Source organism: Sapajus apella, unplaced genomic scaffold (genome assembly GCF_009761245.1).
Source record: "Sapajus apella isolate SASKATOON/1434 unplaced genomic scaffold, GSC_monkey_1.0 scaffold7, whole genome shotgun sequence".
Classification (NCBI taxonomy): Eukaryota; Metazoa; Chordata; class Mammalia; order Primates; family Cebidae; genus Sapajus; species Sapajus apella.
Window position 1 is genome coordinate 33,125,245 of NW_022436947.1, and position 21,150 is coordinate 33,146,394.

General features: G+C 36.7%; 1 protein-coding gene and 1 long non-coding RNA gene across 3 annotated transcripts in view; one reads left to right on the forward strand and one right to left on the reverse strand.

The window, feature by feature from the left end:
- Nucleotides 1–203: 203 nt before the first annotated feature.
- CBLL1 (Cbl proto-oncogene like 1) lies at nt 204–18,054 on the reverse strand. Of its 2 annotated transcripts, none has more exons than XM_032276313.1 (6): nt 17,365–18,054; nt 12,563–12,730; nt 8,572–8,669; nt 8,108–8,191; nt 6,440–6,513; nt 204–3,807 (listed from the first exon to the last, which is right to left on the reverse strand). In XM_032276313.1, exons 1-6 carry the CDS (start codon nt 17,375–17,377, stop codon nt 2,772–2,774), a joined length of 1,473 nt encoding a protein of 490 aa, XP_032132204.1. In that variant the 5' UTR covers nt 17,378–18,054; the 3' UTR covers nt 204–2,771. The 2 variants fall into 2 exon arrangements, with proteins under 2 accessions (XP_032132204.1, XP_032132203.1); XM_032276312.1 differs by having other exon boundaries at nt 8,572–8,672; nt 17,365–18,040.
- LOC116550328 overlaps nt 16,805–21,150 on the forward strand; it is a 48,790-nt gene continuing 44,444 nt past the window's right edge. The window contains exon 1 of the long non-coding RNA XR_004268338.1: nt 16,805–17,168. This is a non-coding gene — a long non-coding RNA (uncharacterized LOC116550328). The remainder of the gene's footprint in view (nt 17,169–21,150) is intronic.

Sequence of the window (21,150 nt, forward strand, 5' to 3'; positions counted from 1 at the left end):
TTTAAAAGATATGTTCAAATAGCTCTTCCATTTACATTTCAGTGGTATCAAATTAGTGTTTACACAATGATTTTGAGCAAGTAGTTTTTACACGGCAAAATGAATATAGTTTCGCATAGTCTTTGCAACAGATCTTTCTCCAAATACTTTATTACACTCTGAATAAATGTGCCACTGAAGAAATATAACATTCAACTTGCTGGTTTTAATCTTTTAGAAGTGAACGTAATTTTACTGTAGAAAGTTGTTTCAACATAAACATGGAAAATTCTGCATTCTCCCAAATGTGCCAATACATAAAAATTCATCTAGGCAAAATAGTATTTATGCTTCCATTTTATTGTTTTTAAGAATTAAACTGCCACCTCAGTAGTCTTAAGAGCAATATAATGAAACATACATACATTTAATTTAGACTTATGTCCATCATAGCTTCAAAGGCTTCCCTGAAATAAGGCTGGGATTCACATCTTTTTCCTTAAGAAACACTAACAGTAATTTTGTTATCCTTCTACCCACCCACCCTCATTCAAACAATTGATGAATTCAAGTCTAACACGATTTTAAACTTCTGCTACAAGACATTCATCTGATATTCCTCCTGCATAACATAGATTTCTTAAACCTAATTGAAAATAAAACACTTTTTTAAAACCCTACAAGAATTCTTAATTTGAAATTTTATGATACTGATTTTCTCATCCAATACACAGGCTAAATGGCTTCTTACCACATTCAACTCTAGTGAATTTCAATAAAAGCAGGAGATCTCTTTATAAATAGTCGAGAAGCTCTAAAGTGAATTTGGTTATTTTCTTATTACATGGAACAAAAATGGTTTAAATTTTTAAGTTATATTTTAATATCTCCTAAACAGGGGCATGAAAAGGAATCAAGTTTGCACCAGTCCAAGTACCTACAGTAATATGAAAGAAGCACTCACCACCAACATTTCATACTATTTCACTCCCATGCTTTTAATAACAAGCATTTCTCACTAGAAATATTGCATTAACACTGGACTTTCAAACCGCTAAGTGTAGAAAATCACTTAAGCTTGACTTTTAAAAGCCTATTAGTTATTTTTGGCCAGTCAAGATTGAAACAGTTATTTTATTATTTCTAACTTCTGCTCTAGGGTTCAGAAATAATTTTGCATCTGATCATTCGAGAATTTGTTTCACCTGTACCTGACAGAATAAAATGGTAAATTAGCAATCAGTTCACCCTTTGTCAAAAGAAATATGTCCTAAATGTATACACTACAAACTATCTAATAAATGATATCTGCATACTACACATTTCATGTTTTATTATGCACCATTTTAGTGGGGAGGAAAAATTTCACAGGGATTTATTCAAAGGATATAAATAATATCCTAAGAATGTTGGTTTATACATATGAGTTCTGTATAAACTGTTAAGTGGTCATCTTAGCTGAACTATAACAAGCCCCTATAATGTAAAATCTGACCCTAAAGGCACCATATAAAGCACTGAAATCCACAATTTAGCTGTTACTTTCCTCTTCTGCAACACAAAATTATCTGGTAGTCTTCACTGTTGACTCCATGCTAAAATGTTACAAATTCAGACTGCTTTACCAACAAAAGGAATAGGAAATGAAAGTTTTTAAATTTCAAGTTAGAGGAAAAACCCTATCACACAGCAATGAAAACCTGAGCAAATGCAAATTCGTGATTACAAGAATATGTCCTTCATTAATACATTATTCAAACTCCTCCATGGCATTCAAACTGTAGTTGAAAATCCTATAAACCCACTTAACACAGGATCAAACTCTAACATGAAATGAGGAATTACATAAAGCCTATTCGGCCCTATTCAGTTTAAGACAATGAACAAAACAGAACACATTTCATCTAAATAACACCATTTAAACAGTTTTATAAAATAATGTTACTTAAGATCAATATGTGTGGTGCATATGTGATTCCAACCATTCAGTAAAAAAGCATTAATAAGTAACAGTATTCCCCCAACAACTTGAAGTCTGTAGAGCTGATTACTTTGGCCTTATCTTTCCAAATAATTAGTAATGCCTTTTAACATTACAAATATGTCTTAGTAGTAGAATTCCAATGTATTTTGGTGCTCCTGAGGCTGCCTAAAAATGAAAAGGCATCCAAATGAAGTGCATTGTATACTTACTATACCTCAAAACCTCTAAATTTCAGTGCCTAAAATGTGAAATAATTCTCTATCATTTAACAGTCTGCCTTATGCAAATTCTAGTAGAGTTTTACTTTTAGGGTTTTATTGTAACTTTGGGAAATTAGTGGTAAAACATATGATTTAAAAAACAGTACGTGGCTGCACTTAAATTCACATAAAAATAGCATTTTTACAACCATATTGAAATTTAATCCTTTTACACAGGTTAACAAAATGTATCACAAGAAAAATTAAACATTGGGTTTAACAAAACAATACTTGTGAAGTAAAACAACAAAAAATTTTTTCAAATTTTTTACAAATGGTCACCTCTAGGTCAATTTACTAAACTAGGGGAACAAAGATGTTAAAATACAGCTGTGCTCAACTCAGCCACTTATCTGTACTACAGTATGGTACTTGAAATCAATCCTAAGGTCAAGATTCAAAACCATTTTAAGAAACAAGACCCTATGTGTTTTATACTACCTCCGTAAGAGGTACTTTTCCTTCCCCAAACAGTCAAAGCTTAATTAAAAGATTGACTATACATAAGTTGTTTTTCCTCCTCATATCTTCAGTTCAAAATACTATCATCATTGGTAATACGGTCTATATCTCGTCTGATCTGGATGATGTGGTCCAGGAAGTGGGGTTTGAGAAGGCGGGCCCTGCAATCGTGGAGGAGGAGGTGGCCCTCTTGGTGCAGGCCATATACCAGGACTCATTCCCCCTGGCTGTGTAAATGGAGGGCTCAGAGTTCCTTGATCTTCAGTGAACTGGGGTAATGAGTTAGGATTATAATGGTGAGGAGGGGGTGCAGTTACAGGTGGACCACCATGTTGAGGTGGGGGAGGTCCTGGAGGAGGATGATTCATATAAGGTGGCATCTGGGCAATAATATGTCCAGGGGGAGGGGTTATTGGTGGTGGAGCAGAGGTCATTGGTGGAGGTGGAGCTTGGCTATATACCAAGTGAGGAGTACCTGCAGCCTGGGGAGGATGTGGCATTGGATGGCTTATTGGTGGTGGAGGAGGTGGGGGTGGTGCATAATGTTGCTGTGGAGGCATAATATGATGAGGGTGAGATACCACTGGTTGACCCTGATATTCAGGATGATGGTGAGCAGGTGCTGGGGCAGGAGGTGGTGGTTCTCTAGCACCTGAATTTGAGTCATCCTGAATAGGGACGGTTATTAAATTGCTGTGTTTTCTTGTTGAAATACGAAAGGTTTCCTGACTGACCGATCGAGGTGGAGGTGGAGCCATGGACAATTCTGCTGGAGGAGCTCGAATATCCTCATGTGGCTGATTATAGTGCTCATGTGGCACATGTTGCAAAGGAGGTGGTGGCATCATGATGTGCTGCTTTGGCGGAATATGGCTCATATGGTGCTTGTCTGGTGGCATTATAAAACGATCGGGGATTTCAGTTGGTGGTGGGGCAATAGGAGGATGAACATTTTCAAGTGAAGCACGGGTAACAGGTTTTCCAGCTCTCATATGGCGATGGTTGATATGAGCCTGTAAGTCTCTCTGAGACAAATATGTTCTCTTGCACCCTTGAACAATGCTACACATGAAGAGAGAACCTCGTGTACACTGCTCAATTCGCTGCACAGGATCACTACAGCTAAATTAGAAGGGAAAAAAATGTGATTTACTAAAAGAGAATATAAAAATTACATAATTTTCAAAAATACGCCTTTTTTCAAAATTTGACTGTTACACAAAACATAGCAAAAGTCCACAATTAGAAGTTATAGTTATTCTACATGAACCTTTAATTTTCCCTACTTTATTGTCTATTAGCCATTAAGCATAGGCATTGCTGTCAACTTCAGAACTCCTCATTTTAAACAGTATGTTTCAAGAAGAGACCTCACTCTTCCCAAGGCCTAGAATTTATCCAATTTTCTCAAACAATTTTATGTTTTGCATCCATTTGCAAAAAAAAAAAACCCAGGAAGAAAAAAAAACCAAAGGATTGATTACTTACAATCATGAAATTCAAACTTGTATTACTGAGTGTGATAAGTGTTTGTTGAGCAAATAACACTAAGTGGAAAACAGTAAGTAGAAGATACTGCAAAGGACTACAAGTAACTTCAGCCTCATCATTAGGGTTCTTAACATTAAACACAAACAATTCCAATCCAAGCCTTGACTATTAAAAGTCCCTTAAAGAAAGGGTTTTTCTGGATTGTGAGACAAATTTACACTTTTCTACCTTTCTGATTTGTGAGCACTAAATTTAACTTAACATTTTCTTAAAAACTCAGAGACAAAATTATAACTATTTTTCATTTATCATATTTAATCCATACTTGCTGTTACAGGAACAGTGGGGAAAGAGGACTGAAATAGGAATCTGAAGATCTCGCTCAGTAATTTGAGGTTACTGAACCATTTGTGAGTTTGTTTCACGTGTACAATGAGGTTAAAATACCTACTCTACTTCACAGTGTTTTTATATCTACTTCATATTACTTAAAAGAATATTCTTAATATCAAATTAAAGTGACAGTATTTAATCCCCAGTTAAGCACTATAAGCAACTATCATTGAATATGTGTGTCAGGTCATTTGACACTATGCTAAATGGCTCTATACTCTTGATTTTGAGTTGTGGCTATTTTTCCATCCTTACTATAAGGCTGGCACTCCTTATTGATGTTGTTATGCTTCCCTTTAGTGGCCACCTGGCACACTTGTTTTGTGCTTCTAGTTCAGTGTAAACTCAGAACTATCTCCACCTTAACAAAAGGTGAGGCACTTTCTCTTGGGTGGTGTTCAAAAACAGTAATATATACTGTTTAACTCTAATTGCCATTTCTTCACTTCCTGATCTGGGTCTGTTAATCCAGATAGGCTTCTGTCCTAAGGACCTTCTGTCCTAATAAGGACCACATATGTGAGGTGTGACATTTAGTACCTTGTTACATTTAGTCCATTAGTAAGATTAGTATATTAGTATATTCAGTACATTAGTTACATTTAGTACCTTGAGAACTAATTTCCTTTTAAACAATAGGTATCTTTTAATTTTCTTACAATACTTATACAAAAGAGGAAACCTTTAAAAGTCCTCTATATAATGTTTTACCACATCTGGAATCCTTTATCCCAATGAGGCAATCAAATTTACTATGTAACTTAAAATGAATGTATTCCAAGTTAAAAACTAGGCATTAGAGAAAACACAAAAAACAAGTGATATATACTTCTTATGTCTTAACTCTTCTGAATTATAATTCTATAAACAAAATTTTTAAAAACTCATAGCACAAATTTTATAGTCTGTTACTGTAAAAAGCTAGAAACACACCGAGAATTAGTTGTTATTGAGCTGTCTAAATCACCCCTCTCTCTCCTGGTGATGTCCATTTTTCTATACCATAAAAGGGAATCATTGCTAACAAGTGACCACAGCTTTGTTATCGATCAATACCACAAATCTTGGGGTAGCTTTAAGGACAGGTTATAAGGAATCTGGGAAGTCTGTGGCTATTCCAAGCAAGTATCACTCATTCTTTTTGCTGTTGTTTTTGTTTTTTCTTTTTTTGTTTGTTTTTCTCTATTTCTCTCATTCTTTCTTAAGCCTTCCTTATTAAGGGTTCTGCATTGATCTAAAAATTCTTACTCTGGTTTCTTCAAGACCATCCCAAAGTGGATCTAGCTTTTTATAACTTGAGACTATGTAACGATGGTGTTGTAAGATATACTCAAGATATAATAATCAGATTTGAAAGTAATAAGAGCTTATATAGTGCTTACTATATGCCAGCTACTATACATATATGCATGTGTATACATATGGTATATATACATATAAAACCTCATTTAATCCTAAAAATACCTCGAGGAGGCAGGTATTATTATCAGCCTCATTTTATCAATAAAGAACAGCCTATGACAGTAACACAGCTAATAAATAGCAGAACAGGGATTCAAACCCAGGAATTCTAATTCTGGAGTCTGCTCTCAATATACCTTACTACTTCTTTAATGTCTCATCAAAAAAAGTAACTTTTTGGTTTATAATAATACTTCTATAATGGCAAACAGATTTCATCTTGACCAACTTGAGTTGACTGACAGTGGCTACCTTGCCCTATATTAAAGAGAAACCCGAAGCTCACAGAAAAAGATTAGCCACGTCTATATGCCTGATTTCTATCACCCCCAAACCTCTATAATACAACTTACAAATCACTGTACTAAAACTTTATTCTTTAAAAAAGGTAATGATAATCTTATCTTACCCTGGACACATCTTATCTCCCTTTTTTTCATGTAAAATAGCACAGTCATAGCAAAAAACATGCTTGCATGGAATCTGTAAACAAAGACATATTACAGTTAAGCATATTAGAACTTAAAATATTTATTTAAAAAAAAAGTATAGTGCCCTATACATTAGAAGGCTTAGAAGACACTTGAGAATATCTGTTAAAATGAACATTTATTAAGTACTAATTTTTATAATCTTTTTCAATCACAAAGCCTTTGAGAATGTGACAGAAACTATGGCCCTTTTTCCAATAAATGTACACATACACATTTGCTTACACTTTCTGGAGGTATAAACCCTATAACTTTCACCCATGGTCCCCATATACTTTTTTCGTTCTTTTTTTTTTTTTTAATTCTTTTCAGAGACAGATCTTGCTCTGTTGTCCAGGCTGGAGTGCAGTGGTGTGATCACAGCTCACTGCAACCTCGAACTCCTGAACAATGTTCCCACCTCAACCTCCAGAATACCTAGGAATACAGGTGTGTGCCATCACACCAGGCTATTTTATTTTATTTTATTGTAGAGATAGGGTCTCACTAGGTTGTCCAGGCTGGTCCCAAACTCCCAGACTCAAGCAATCCTCCCACCTCAGCCTCCCAAAGCACTGGGATTATAGGTGTGAACCACCACACCGAGGCCCCTGCAGGTAAAAAGCTCCTGAAGAACGCTTTAATTATTATTTTTATTTATTTATTTTTTATTATTATTTTTTTTTAAGACGGGGTTTCACCATGTTGGTCAGGCTGGTCTTGAACTCCCAACCTCAGGTGATCCACCTGCCTTGGCCTCCAAACTGCTTAGATTACAGGCGTGAGCCACCACCGGCCTTATTACTTTTTTTTAATCTTGTTTCTTCTGAAACGATTCCAATGAAGTAAAATAACAAGTATGTCCTATATTTAATATAAGCAGCATTTTCCTCTGGTAATTTTAAGTTAATTAATAAAAATCTAAACATCAATCAGAAGGATACAGTAAAATGATGTTAGAACCACATTTTTTAATTCATAGTCTATTACTATTTCCTTACTATGATGTGCAGCAAAGTTAACAGTGCATAATCCACACCCTCTACCATCACAGGCATGTTACTGAATTCAATTTTTTTCCAAATGCAAACACAAACCATCTTTTTTTGAGGGAAGAATGTAAAAATTACTATAAAATTAGTAAGAATTGTAAAATCTTTTTAATGATTAGAATTCAATTTCTGGAAATTATTAAGCCTCTCTGAGACTCAGGAAAAAAACAGAAATTAAATTAACGCAGTTTTATGTAAAAAAAAAAAAAAAGTGGCCTTCAAAAATAAGTAGTTTTGCTCTATTTATTAAGAAAAAAATTTTCCTTAATAAACTAAAATAATTGTCAATAACTGGTATCAAACAGTCCAAAGAAATTAGTTTTCAGAAGTTATTCTAATTTTCAGTTTATTTAATAGAATAACATTTTACAAGAATTCAATAATTTGTCAAGATAATCATATTAAATTCATAGTATTCCAATACTTCCCTTAGTTATTTCATACTTATTTAAAATTTCACAGTCATTAAACAATGAAAACCTATCTAAACTTCAGAACCCCACCTCTATGCAAATGCTTACTTATAAAAACAATATTTTATTTAATTATACTTACCATTCGCCCATAGATTTTAATAGGCAATCCACATTTGTCACAGAAATGAACTGGTGTATCATCCTTTTCACCTAAGATGTTTATCTGTTGAAATGATGTAATTAAAATTAACCTTCTTACACAATTCTAAAGATTGTATCTACACAATGAATTGGTTAGTGTTTTACAAAAGTTGTTAAAACAATTAGAAATAAAGGCTCCCTGATGTAATCTCCATATATTCCCCACCATTACCTGTGTTTCCATTCGTTTTTCTTCTTAGTGTTAATGGCTACTGATTTTACTAAAATTACTTCCAATTATTCTTGAAAATATGGTATTAATAAATGATTTGTATGTACTGAAAATCATAGCAAGTTCATGACATTCTTTATGAATTGTGCATTACACCAATAAAACATTTTAAGTACTTAATACCTAAAATATTTTACTGTTCTAATAAAATTTTTCATTATTAATTATACCTGAAAGTCCCAAAAAAGGTGTCCAGGAAATCTCCGCTGATTTCCAAACAGCTCACCCCCTTTACAGTCATACCGTTCTTCTTCATTATAATCAAATCCTTCTGAAAAAAAAAAACAAAAAACTGTTGTTGGTTAACTTGCCAAATCTCAAATTTCATTGTGGAAGTACATATACATATACATACGTACATATATATATATATATATGTGTGTGTGTGTGTGTGTGTGCGTGTGTGTATATATATGTGTGTGTGTGTGTGTATATATATATATATATATTCATAGCAAAATAGACCTATTCACTAAAAATCCCATCTGATGCCTTTCAAAACTTTTCTAAAAATAAGACAATCAAGTTTAGTTTAAAACATCAGCTAGAGGTAATCTTGGTGACCTAGTCCAACTCTTTCACTACATTACTGAGAATATTACTATATGAAGACTCATAATAACTCAACATATAGAAGATAAGTGGCAAAGCCAGGAACAGACCTCAGATCTTTTGACTACATTCAAATGTTCTTATCAATTCATGAGATGATTTCTAATGTAAAACTTTACTGATTACTGATTATCATGCTAGTTGCACAAATTTTTAAGATACTGATTACCATTTATTCTAGTCTAGCTACAAAAATGGTATGCTTCAAGACTGATTTTATTGCCTAGAATATAATAAAAACGTAAAGCATTTTATAGATTTTATTAGCCAATGAGTTATCCCCTTCTTGAGCCCTAAAATGAGAGATGCAGACACTTCAACATATTCGTATTTCATCCTGTCAATTAAAACCACTCCCTGATTACCCAAACAGGAGCCGTAACATATCTTATACATCCTCTCCTACAATGCATTTATCAGTATCAATAAACTTAAGATATATGAAGATCAAATGGGCTCAATTTCTCTGGCCTCATTAAAAACTTGATGGCAATCTTCTCATCTCCTACAAAGGAACAGAAAACCAATGAACAGTCTGATGGGAATTCTAGGTAGAATCCAATTACCTAAAGTAAAGCTGAGAAGACAAATATATCCCTCCAAGGTGTCAGGCTTCTCATGACTCTTTTTGGCCCTAGAACTGGTAAACAGAGTAGCCAAGCGCACAAGTTTTAACTTTACCCACATGACTAAATGACAGCACCTATACACAGACATAGACACACACACACAGATACATTCATACACACATAATGATGCAAGAATTTTTTGAAGCTGATAGACACTTCATTGTACTGCTATTTAATTACTGCCAATACAAATGTATACTCCAAAGTCAGGGTGCTCTTGTAAGTTACACCTGAGTGTTCCTAGGCTCTTGTATCACCCATTTACACCTTAAAAAAGCTGGTGTGATCTGAAATTCAAAATAAGGAAACTCAATTTTTCAAACCCAGAAAATTATTGAGGTAACAGCCAAGGAAATTAGGAGCACATTATCATTTTTCAGAGTATTTCCACCTGTACTCCCATCATTAAACTATATATATTTGTGTAGATACCATACTGGCACCCAAACCTCCACATTTTGATTGATGCTTAGAAAAAAAAAACAATCAAAAAAAATTTTTTTGACTCCAAAATCCAAAAGGGAAAATGGCAAAGAGGATTTTGGCTTTTTTGCATTGTTTGAACTATTACAAGAATGTATTTGTACATTACCATGTTGTTTTAAAAAATTATTTTTTAAAAAAAAAGCCAAAGCAGGAGTGATCCTAAATTACAGACAGTGCAGCAGCAGCCCTAGGTTATTACTAACATGATTTATAACATTTTGACTTCAAATAGACTTGTTTAGATGGGAGAGAAACCCTACAATAAAGGAAATCATAAGTTGTAACTGAAGCAGTTTGAGTCTACAAAAGAAATACAGACAAATTGCTGGAATAGAATAGAAAGTCTAGAAATACAAACAAATACTTTCAGACCCTTAATACAGGGGTGCCCAAATCCCAGACCTCGGACCAGTACCCTGGCCTGTTAGGAACTCTGTCACACAGCAGGAGGTGAGGGGAGGGCTGGTGAGCATTACCACTTGACCTCTGCCTCCACCTCCTGTCAGATCAGCAACAGCATTAGATTCTCAAAGGAATGCAAACCTTATCGTGAACTGTGCAAGAGAGGGATTTAGGCTGGTGCTCCTTAGGAGAATCTAATTAATGCAACTGTTGCATCCAGAAACCACTCCCACACATTGCCATCACCCTCCATGTGTGGAAAAACTGTCTTCCATGAAACCAGTCCCAGTGCCAAAAAGATTGGGGACCACTGCTTTAACGTATCTATGATGATAGTAAAATTCCTATTCAGCAAGGAAAAGAGTTGGGACAATATTTTGGGGAAAAAAAAAGAGCCCAACCCCGCCTTCTTTCCCCTTAATAACCAAAAACACATCCATAAATGTTCCAAAGCAGTGTCAGCAAACTTTTTCTGTGAAAGGCTAAATAGTAAATATTTAGCTTTGTGGACCCTATGGTCTCAATCACAATTACTCAACTCTACCATTACAGTGTGAAAGCCCCCATAGAGAATACTTAAATGAAAGAGCATAGCTGTGTTCCAATAAAATTATTTGTAAAAACAGGACTACATTTGGCCCACAGACATAATTTGCTAACCTGTAATGAAGGGTAAGATGAAAAAATTGTTTTATACTGGTGAAATAGGGAAAGGCCTTTCAAAGAATGTCATAAAACCCAGCAGTCATAAAAGCAAAGAGTGGATATCTGACTACATAGAATCTTCAAGATTCTCTGCAATAAATATTTTGTATACAAAATTCAAAAGACAAATGGAGAATATATACAATATAGGCCAGGCACAGTGGCTCACGCCTGTAATCCCAGCACCTTGGGAGGCAAACGCGAGAGGACTGTTGAACCCAGGAGTTCAAAACAGCCCGGGCAACAAAGCAAGACCCCATCACTACAAAAACAAACATAACAACTTATCCAGGCAGATGGGATGCACTTGCAGTCCCAGCTACTCAAGAGACTGAAGCAGAAAGATCACTTGAGCCTGGAATATCGAGCCATGATCCCACCACTGGATTCCAGCCCGGGAAACAGAGTAAGACCCAGTCCCAAAAAAAAAAAAAAAAAAAAAAAAAGAAGAAGAAAATAATATATACACTATGTAACAAAAATCCTATTAATTCACAAAGAACTCAGAAGAAAGGATCTAAAGAAGGATGACCAATAGTATGAAAAAATATAAACTCTTTCATAATTAAAAGAAATTTACATCGATTCAAAAATTTTAAAAGGTTTCTAATAGTATTGGTGTGTAGGAGTATAAACATACTTTCTTTGAAGAACAGTTTGACAGTACTTGTCATACTCTAAAACGCACAGTATCTATCAAGTTTTAAAATATCCAAATTTGTAGTTTTTAAAGTCTTTGGAGTTAAAAAAAAAAAAAAAAAAAAAAAGGCCAAATCTGTGCAAAGTAAAAATTCTACAAAGTATACATTCTAAATTATATGTCCAAGAGTATCTGGTGCAACATTTTTGGTAACAGCAAAAAAATGGAAAAACTGTTAAATAAATTATGGTATGTCTATAAATACTCAAATCTATTTTTTTAATAAGGCAGATCTGTATGTACTAATAAGAAAAAAAATCTCAAATGCCTATTACATGAAAAAATGGCAACTACACATAAAAAAATTAATACTTTTGTATAAAAAAGTCAACAGGGACTATCTTCGAATAGAAGGGTTTTACTTTTAATGTTGTTTTCTGCAATACTGTTTAGATTACTGAACAATGAGCTGTATTGCCTTCAACAACAAAAGAAACCAAATCAAAAATATGTATAAAGGGAAATAAAAATACAATGTGCTAAAACGAGAAGTCAAACAAGAAGGTTGAAGAATGAATAGAATATGTAAGATAAAAAAGAGGTGGCCAGTAAGTAAGATCACATACACTATCTGGAGCAATCAGATAAAAGAGAAAGAGTGTTGGACCTGTTAGTTAAAAACATTACCTTCATCACCAGGTGGAGCCTTTGCAGGCATCCTGTTTATAGTCCTTTGAGTTCGAGGTGCAGGTTTTGCTTTGTTTGCTTGCTTGGAGATGAGCTTTATAGGAATTCGTCTGCGAACATCAAGACCACCCAAGGATCCAGAACTATTAGTGCCTTGTAACTCATTGTCTATGTTAGGAAAAAAAAAGTTGTAATTTCTTTTAGTTTTTCTTTTTGAAAATTATTCCATAGGTATTAAAACAACATACCTAACGTTATCAAGGTTAGAGATCTGGGTTCTGACTTTCAAAATTACATTAACTATTAATTTTATTTGTTTTGGATTAGAACTTAAGACGATGCTTTTTAACCCTTTTTGAGGTATGGAATCCTTTAAGAAATTGATAAAAGTCATACAACCTCTCCCTAGAGAAGTGAATACAATTTTTCATATAATTCGAGAGTTTACAGAAACAAGAAACCATTCTTGAACCTAAGAATCATTGTCTTGAACCATAAGAGATGTTTTTTAAAAGAAAAGGATTAAGAAGAAAAAGGAAACCATCCCTATTTCCATGTTTGATCATCAAGCTTGTAAAGCAGACAATAAATTTAGTAAACTGAACTTTCTAAAACTGATGAAGTCAAAATTAAATAATCCATTTGAAAGTGAAGTTTTAAGAAATGTGATTATTCTTTAAGTGTATAATAGTTATTCTAAAAATCATTCAGAAATATAGTAAAAATCATTATAGCATTTAGTAGTAAAAACATGCAATAATGTATTTGTGCTATAACATGTGACTTGAGTTCTTAGTCGGCCCTGTAATGGAAAATTATAATTTAAGAGAATGCAAAGTTCCTGTAATACAACTAGGTCTAAACAACTGTCACTTTCTAGTCCCTGGAGTCTTTGCTTGTTATTGTCTATAGAATAGATTAATTCTTGTCCCATGAGTAACAGGAGTATTATTTCATAGAACTGACTCCACCTAAAGCTTAAGAGTTTGTTCAAGTAGACGAAAAATAAATATTTAACTTGACCTACTAAAGACAAAAAGGAAAATGCTTAAAACAGGAAATACAAATAACATATTTTTTAATTTGTAGTGTTTTAAACATGACAAGTTATTGAACAACGTTGTGTAACTGCCCCGGCAGGAAATATTACAGTCAAGATTGACAGCCAAACCATCCACATTAAATTCAGCAAAGCCAAATTTGGAAGTAGCAAGCTAGTATTAATGGCCACCAAGGCGATTATGATTATAGACACACACTAAGTTCACATTCATTTGCACTTTTTCTGAACAATATCTCAAACAAAATGAAAAATGGGTCCTTAATGATTATTTTAATTATCTTTCAGTATACTTACTACTCTTACAACAGCTAATCTTAAAAAAAAAGTGGGGAAAGGGAATTCCATGGTTAGCTAGAATCCTGAGTTAGGATAAACCCAACCTGATCAGCTTTCAACACTTCACTAAATATACTCACAAGGTGATTAACGCATTTCATCTGCTTTCATTGTAGTTGCTTATGTACGTAAAAGTACTTACAAGCAATGCGTTGGCCAGAAGAAATATGAATGGCTTTTCTTGCCCAAAAAAGTGTTCCTGACATTACAATGAACTAAAAAGCAAGTAGTTGTAGACACATAATCAGTTCAATGCTGTCCCTCAAATATTAAATATTCAAATATCAAAATGGTTTAATGGTTTTACCTTTGTGAATGAAAATACCAACACTTCATTACTACAAGTTCTTTTCACACCATCCTGAACACTTGAGGTCTTTACTGTTGCTTGCATAGCCTACAACTTTCAAGAGCTGGCTGGCCTTTCCCACTTTGCTTCACATATTCAAGTTCATGAGGTACAGCATCTAATAGTAATAACACTCTGGGTTTCTTTGGGGGCTGTTTTGCTTTCTGTTGTTTTTAAATTAAGAATCAGAACATAAAGCACAATTTCCTTTTGAATACAGTGATAAATTATAAAGTTCTTAACAATAAAAATTTCTTAGGTATTACACAGAACATAACTAAGAACTACTATGATTTAAGTTATATTCACTTTTATTCACTTTAAAAAGGCACACTTCCATATTATATAGTTTAAAAAAGATTTAGGATTTTTATCTTGAATAAAAGGAACCAACAAATATTTTACAAAATCTGTGATACAGTTACCGAAGTGCTAATTCTTAGAATGACCAAAGAATAAATCTAACTGGGAGCCTCCTGGAGTAATTTTTCTGGAAAAATTCTATTAGAACACCTTCATTTTACATTTGAATGTTTCAGTATGATCATAAAATGGGTCATTATTGCATAATGTTCAAGGGTTTCATCAATTTCCCCAAGAACCTCTTAATTCTTCAACATTAAAATTATTCTTTTGAGAAGCCTATCCTGTCATGATTCTTCAATTATCTAGCTAACTGGCATTTCCTCATTTGCCAAAGGCTTTGTGATTTAAACAGTTATCAAATTCATGTTTATGAATTTCATGAAAACCAGAATCTTCTGTAAGGTTTATAATTTTATTTCACAATCAAGGCACAGTATTTGATACTGTCTTCGGATACTAAACATGAAAGAGACTGAGTCATTAAAAAAAATGTAAGAAGCTAGTGTTAAGCAGAAGGGACATTTGAGTGGGAACTAATTTTTAAATGGTTAGCTCATTAGTGAATATTTTCATGTTAGGATGAGTTTTACTTCCTTAGGCAATCTTTTAACTTCAAGAATTAAGATAATACTCTTTACACCCACCCCTATTATGATTTCCTAACATAACAGCCTCTCAACCATGGCAGGAACTTGACTCACAATTCCAGTAATGGGCTCAAATAAGAATTATTTTCCTAAAGCTGAATGTTTGCTATTCTAACATCAAAATTTCAGAGTTTCAACTCTATATAAATTCCCAAACACTAGAATTCTTTACAGCCTGGTTCTAGGCCGGCTTCCCCGCTGAGCACACCCTTCTTACATGTCTCATCTGTCCTCATGCTTTAAAATACCAGCTATAAATAAAGGTACTAACTTCCAAATACGTATTTTCAGTGCAGTTCTTACCCCTCATCTCCACTTGACATCTCCTCTCCTGTGTCTCAACAGCTGTCTCACACTAAGTAGTCCAAGACTAAACACTTATTCCCAAATTTTCCTGTCTCACTTCTACAAAAAAAGGACTGTTTTTCTCCCCCAAGTTATCCTCAACTCAATAATGGACACTACCTAGCTGCTCAAAAAAAAAAACGTAGGCATTTCTCCTTTCTCTCACATTCCTCCAAACACTACCCAAGTATTTACTGAAGCTGCTCATTCTTCATTTCCACCAAACCAATCTTCCCTTCCAGTCTACTGCAATCACCTATTTTCCAACCTTCTTACCTCCCTCTCTTACACCATTCTCCATAAAACAGCCTATTACATTGTTTAAAGAGACTGTGTTCTTCCTCTACTTCTGTTCAATGCCTTCATATTCACTTAAAATAAAATTCAAACGTTTACCATGGCTTTCAATGACCTGAATGTGACGGCTGCCCTCCTTTCCAATCTCACTTCAGGACTCTTAACTCTGGCTATTACTAGGCTGCAGCTAACTTTGCTACATCTTCCTACTCAGCAACTATGCACTTGCTGGAAATGCTCTTCCTCCTGCTTTTTTCCCAGGACTGGATTCTTCTCATCCATCGGATCTTAGCTATGTCACCCTTCCACAAAGACCTTTCCTAACAACCCTCTCTGAAATTTCCTCCTATGAATCTCTCCACAACACCCGTTTCTTGTCTTCAAAACACTTATAATCTGCAAACAAACAATAAAAAAGAACTTATTGTCTGTGTTCTTCCATAAAATAGAAGGTCTATCAGGGACTTGGTTCGTCTTGTTTACCATTCCATCCTCCATCTCCCGACCTACAGATATCTGTATGTATCTGGCATAAATAAATAAACATACACACCTAATTATATAATAGATACATGATGAGTGAGGACAACTCAATACTTACAAAAAATACTTTTTCTCTATTTGTGATATGGTCGCTATAACTGTATGGGGCACTTGTTAATTCCAAGAGCACACATTCACCATCCAAGAACCAGAAAGAAGCAAAAGCCAGAAAACACACAACAAAGGGTGGAGCTACTCTTACTTGGAGAAAAGGATGAGAATGTCTTGATTTTAAGCTCCTCCTCCTAAATACCCTCAAATGATGAGTAAGGACAACAGCCGAAGCGTGGGGCATGCTTTTGGTTTAGGCAGAAAAGCTCCTCCAAGTTTGATTCCAAAAACTATATCCGACTCCCTTCTTTCACCTCTCTAGTCCATGAAGGACAGGAGAGACGACAGGAGGTTACAACTGCAGCACCCGCCCAAAGCTGACTGAGACAGCAGGAAGTCTCCAGCCCACTCTCGTCCATCCACTCCCAGCGGATTCCGCGACTCCGAGACCGCAGTCTACCCGCGAGTCCCCATAATGCAGGGCAGAGCAGCTGGGCTGAATAAAACAGAGCCGGCGCCCTCCCTTCCCAAAGGCCTAAGCTGCCCACCGGTCCGGGCTCGAAGCTCAGCAGAAACAGAGAAGGAGCGGCTGTTGCCGGCACCAAGGAGGTAGGTACCGCACCAGAGGGTAGGCCAGGAAGCAGCAGGCCCCTCCCGCGTACGGGAAGGCAACTGTGAGATTCTTTCTCACTGCCACACTCTAGTGTTGTGGGGCGAGCGTAATCCCTTTTGCCTGCTGGGCGACCAGTCCCAGGCCGGCCAAGGGGGCATGGAACCGGGACCCCCACTGCCTCCGCCTCCTTACCAGTGTGATCCATGATTCGGCTCGCAGAGCACAGTGGGAGCGGAAGTCAACCGCGCCGGAGTCGCAGCGCGCGCGTGCGCACTGCCTTCCGGAGGCCAGGAGGCGGAAGTCCGAGCGGATTGTCCCAGCTTTGGTCTACAAAGACTTCCTTGTTTCGCCTCCACTACCCAACTCCTGTGAGGGACTCAGGCATAGTTGGTGCAGAGGCAGAAAAAGCGAGCGCGCGAAGAAGTTCGGTAGCGAGGTTGCTAAGGCTTCTCCTCATGTGTTTCAAGGGAAAGTAGCCTTTAACTGTGGAAAGGACACCAGCGGGGACCAGGGAGGGGGAGAGCAGTGGTAGAAATGAGCCCGAGGCCGGTAAGGCGGCGGCCCGCCCCCACGGAGAGCTGCCTTCTGGGACTTGTAGTGCGCGCGAGCTGCGGCTGCGCAGGCTCGGCCGTTGTGCTGGCCCCACCCCGGCGGGCGGAGTAACGGTTTGGAATACCCCGTGGTTCGGGAGCGCCTGTTTCCTCCACTGGGTGCAGAAAAAGTGTAAACACGCGCGCTCCGGAAGGCGTCCTCCCGTGGGCGGTTGCTCAGGGGATGGCTGAGCTGTGAAGCTCGCAGCTAGCAGGAAAGTCGCAACGCTTATTGTCTTAAGTTTTGCTTTGTCGTGACGAGCTACCCAGACCCACGCAGAGCCGTCTTGGTATATGCCCCTGTTCCCATCTCATAAGTCTCTTTACAGTTGAAACACATTCATAATGCTTGACTGCCACTCACTTTCTAGGGAGAGCGCTTGTGGCGCTGCTAACCCCTCGAACACCTGAGGAGTGGGCGCCCATGCCGGATGGAGGGTGGAGAGCCAGTGCGGCGCAGCTGCCGCCTCTTAAGGGGACACCTGGCAGGAATGTGCAGAGTGGAGCTAAGGAGAGCGGATGGAAACCGAGGGAAGGGAAGAGAGCCCCAAGGCTTGGCCGGAAGGAGAGGTTAAAAAGGAAAGGTCGAAAATGGGGAAGAGAGTTACCACAACAGGCAGTACCTAGTTCCAGTTCTTGGTCCCAGGGGTTTGTGGCTGCTGCTGCTTTCATCTTCCTCAGCCAAAACAAGGAAAGTGCCAAAGGGCGATTCCTAGTACCTTCAGTGCAGTCTCCACCTCGCGGACTTGGCTTATTTGTATTCAGTCCTTCCTCCAACCTTTTACACTTGATGCTCGTGGATGAATAGAAAGGAGCACAATTAATGGAAAACACAAGCTTGGGAGTCAAGGGATTTGGGTTCTATTCTTGTCATCCCTTGGTGACGACATCATCACCTTGGGTTATTCACGCTTTCAGTGCCAGAGTTCCTAGATTAATAAAATATTATTACATTGACCTCTTAGAGAAATGTTTTCATGGTACTGAATTACAAATAAAGTATGAGTAGCAATGTGTTATATCTTTGTATTTGCACGGTATTAGCTGTGAGTCATACTGTTATGATCAGTGCGATATAAGTGCACCATGTTATTTAGTGGTTATTTTCCTGAGATCTTGTAAAAGACTTTTCCATTGCATATAGGCAGCTTTATAAACAAGTTTTTAGGTACATTCACAACGAAGGACATTTGTGAATCAAAATTATCCCTGCTTTTGTTAAAATGTAAAGTTCTATATTGCTAAGTGGTTTTCAAGATGCTTTCCGTTTCTGAAATTACTGTTTTGGGCATTGGGGTTTGCCTAACCTTTTTCCTATGCCTCCCTAATTTCTAAATACAGTGCTGATATCGTCAGGCATTTTTCACCAATTTGGGGTTTAAAAAAAGTTTTCCTCTAGAAATTTGCATATATTAAGAAAAATTTTTTTAGAGATGAGGTGGCAGAAACTGGAGTACAGTGGCACAATCATAGTTCACTGCATCCTTGAACTCCTGGGCTCAAGGGATCCTTATGCCTCAGCCTCCGGAGTAGCTGGGACTACAGATGCTCATCACCACCACTGGCTTTGATTTTTTTTTTGTTCTGTCGTACTTAGCCTTTCAGCTAAACTTCTGATTCATGCAAATTCATGTTCAGAATAATATTAGTGTCTGCTGATGCTAATATTTAAATAATTTGAATTAAAAAGAGCTTTCAAAATGTATTTTATATAATTTTTAAGTCAGAAGTTTTGTGGGCATTTTATGATGCATCAGGTTATGAAAATTTACTGAAAGAAGATTTACATATTTTAGATCTGATAAAATGTTAAACATTTGTTTGATTTGATTTGACATCTCTTACTTACATGCATGGCTTTAGCATCTGTGGTCTGTATTCATTTCCCCCTTAATTGTGGTTGCCTTTAATTACCAATGCAGTAGCAGTGTGATAAATTAATCTCTTTACTTACATTTTATTAGTAGTTTCAGCAAGCAGTGTGCTGTAACTAGTCACAACTTTATGAAGTCATCATTAATATTTATTTATATAGCGTGGTACTAACCTAAGGTTTGTAAAAGTGAAAACTCACTGTAATGAATAGTCTGAATCACTGAGGTGCACCTTTTTAGCTACTACCTATGAATTATAAGGTAGTGGGCTCCAAGATGTTTTGATAGGCTTCCATTTACATAGTTACTGTATATGATGAGAAAGGTAAGAGGGATATCAGAGAGCTTGTTTTCCCAATACCCTGTTACAGACTCCTCAGTACCAAATAAGGACAAAAACACCTGGTCTATTTGGTTTGTAAATAGACCCTGTTGCTGTTAAATAAATGTTTCTCACTGTTAGACATACATTTTACATCATAGCCCAATACATAAACTCACAACACCTAAGCATATATTTAAGTGTCATGAAACTATACTTACCCTTTTTATATGCTATGCTCTCTGCTGTTTTTATTCTGTCCCTTTAAAAAAAATGTTGGTTATAATACACTAGAATAATGTCAAAGTACATTCATGGGTTGTAATTTAAGTGTGAAAACCACTCTCTTATATTTCCCATGGTGTTTTGAAGAGCTTCATATATTAGGGTTCTGTAGAAGGACAGAACTAATAGAATGGATAGATAGATAGATAAAGGGGAGTTTAAATATTAACTCACAGCTGGTCACGGTGGCTCACACCTGTAGTCCCAGCACTTTGGGAGGCCGAGGTAGGCAGATCATAAGATAAGGGGTTTGAGACAAGCCTGGCCAACACGGTCAAACCCCGTCTCTACTAAAAACACAAAAATTAGCTGGGCATGCTGGTGGGCACCTATAATCCCAGCTACTTGGGAGGCTGAGGCAGGAGAATTGTTTGAACCTAGGAGATGGGAGGTTGCAGTGAGCCAAGATCGCGCCATTGCACTCCAGCCTCGGCAACAGGGTGAGACTCCTTCTCAAAAAAAAGTTAACTCACACAATCGCAAGGTCCCACAATAGGCCATCTGCAAGCTGAGAAGGAAGGAGAACCAGTCCAAGTCCGAAAACTGAAGAACTTGGAGTCCGATATTTAAAGGCAGGAAGCATCCAGTATGGAGAAAGATGTAGGCTGGGAGGCGAGGGCAGTCTTTTCACATTTTTCTGCCTGCTTGTATTTTAGCTGCGCTGGCAGCTGATCAGGTGTTGCCCACCCAGATTAATGGTGGGTCTGCCTTTCCTAGCCACTGACTCAAATGTTAATCTCCTTTGGCAACACTCTTACAGACACACCAGGATCAATACTTTGCATCCTTCGGTCCAATCAATACCCTCACAGACACACCCAGGATTGTTATTTTGCATACTTCAATCAAGTTGACGCTCAGTATTAACCATCACAAGCATACAGGCAAAAGATAGTCATTTTTCGAA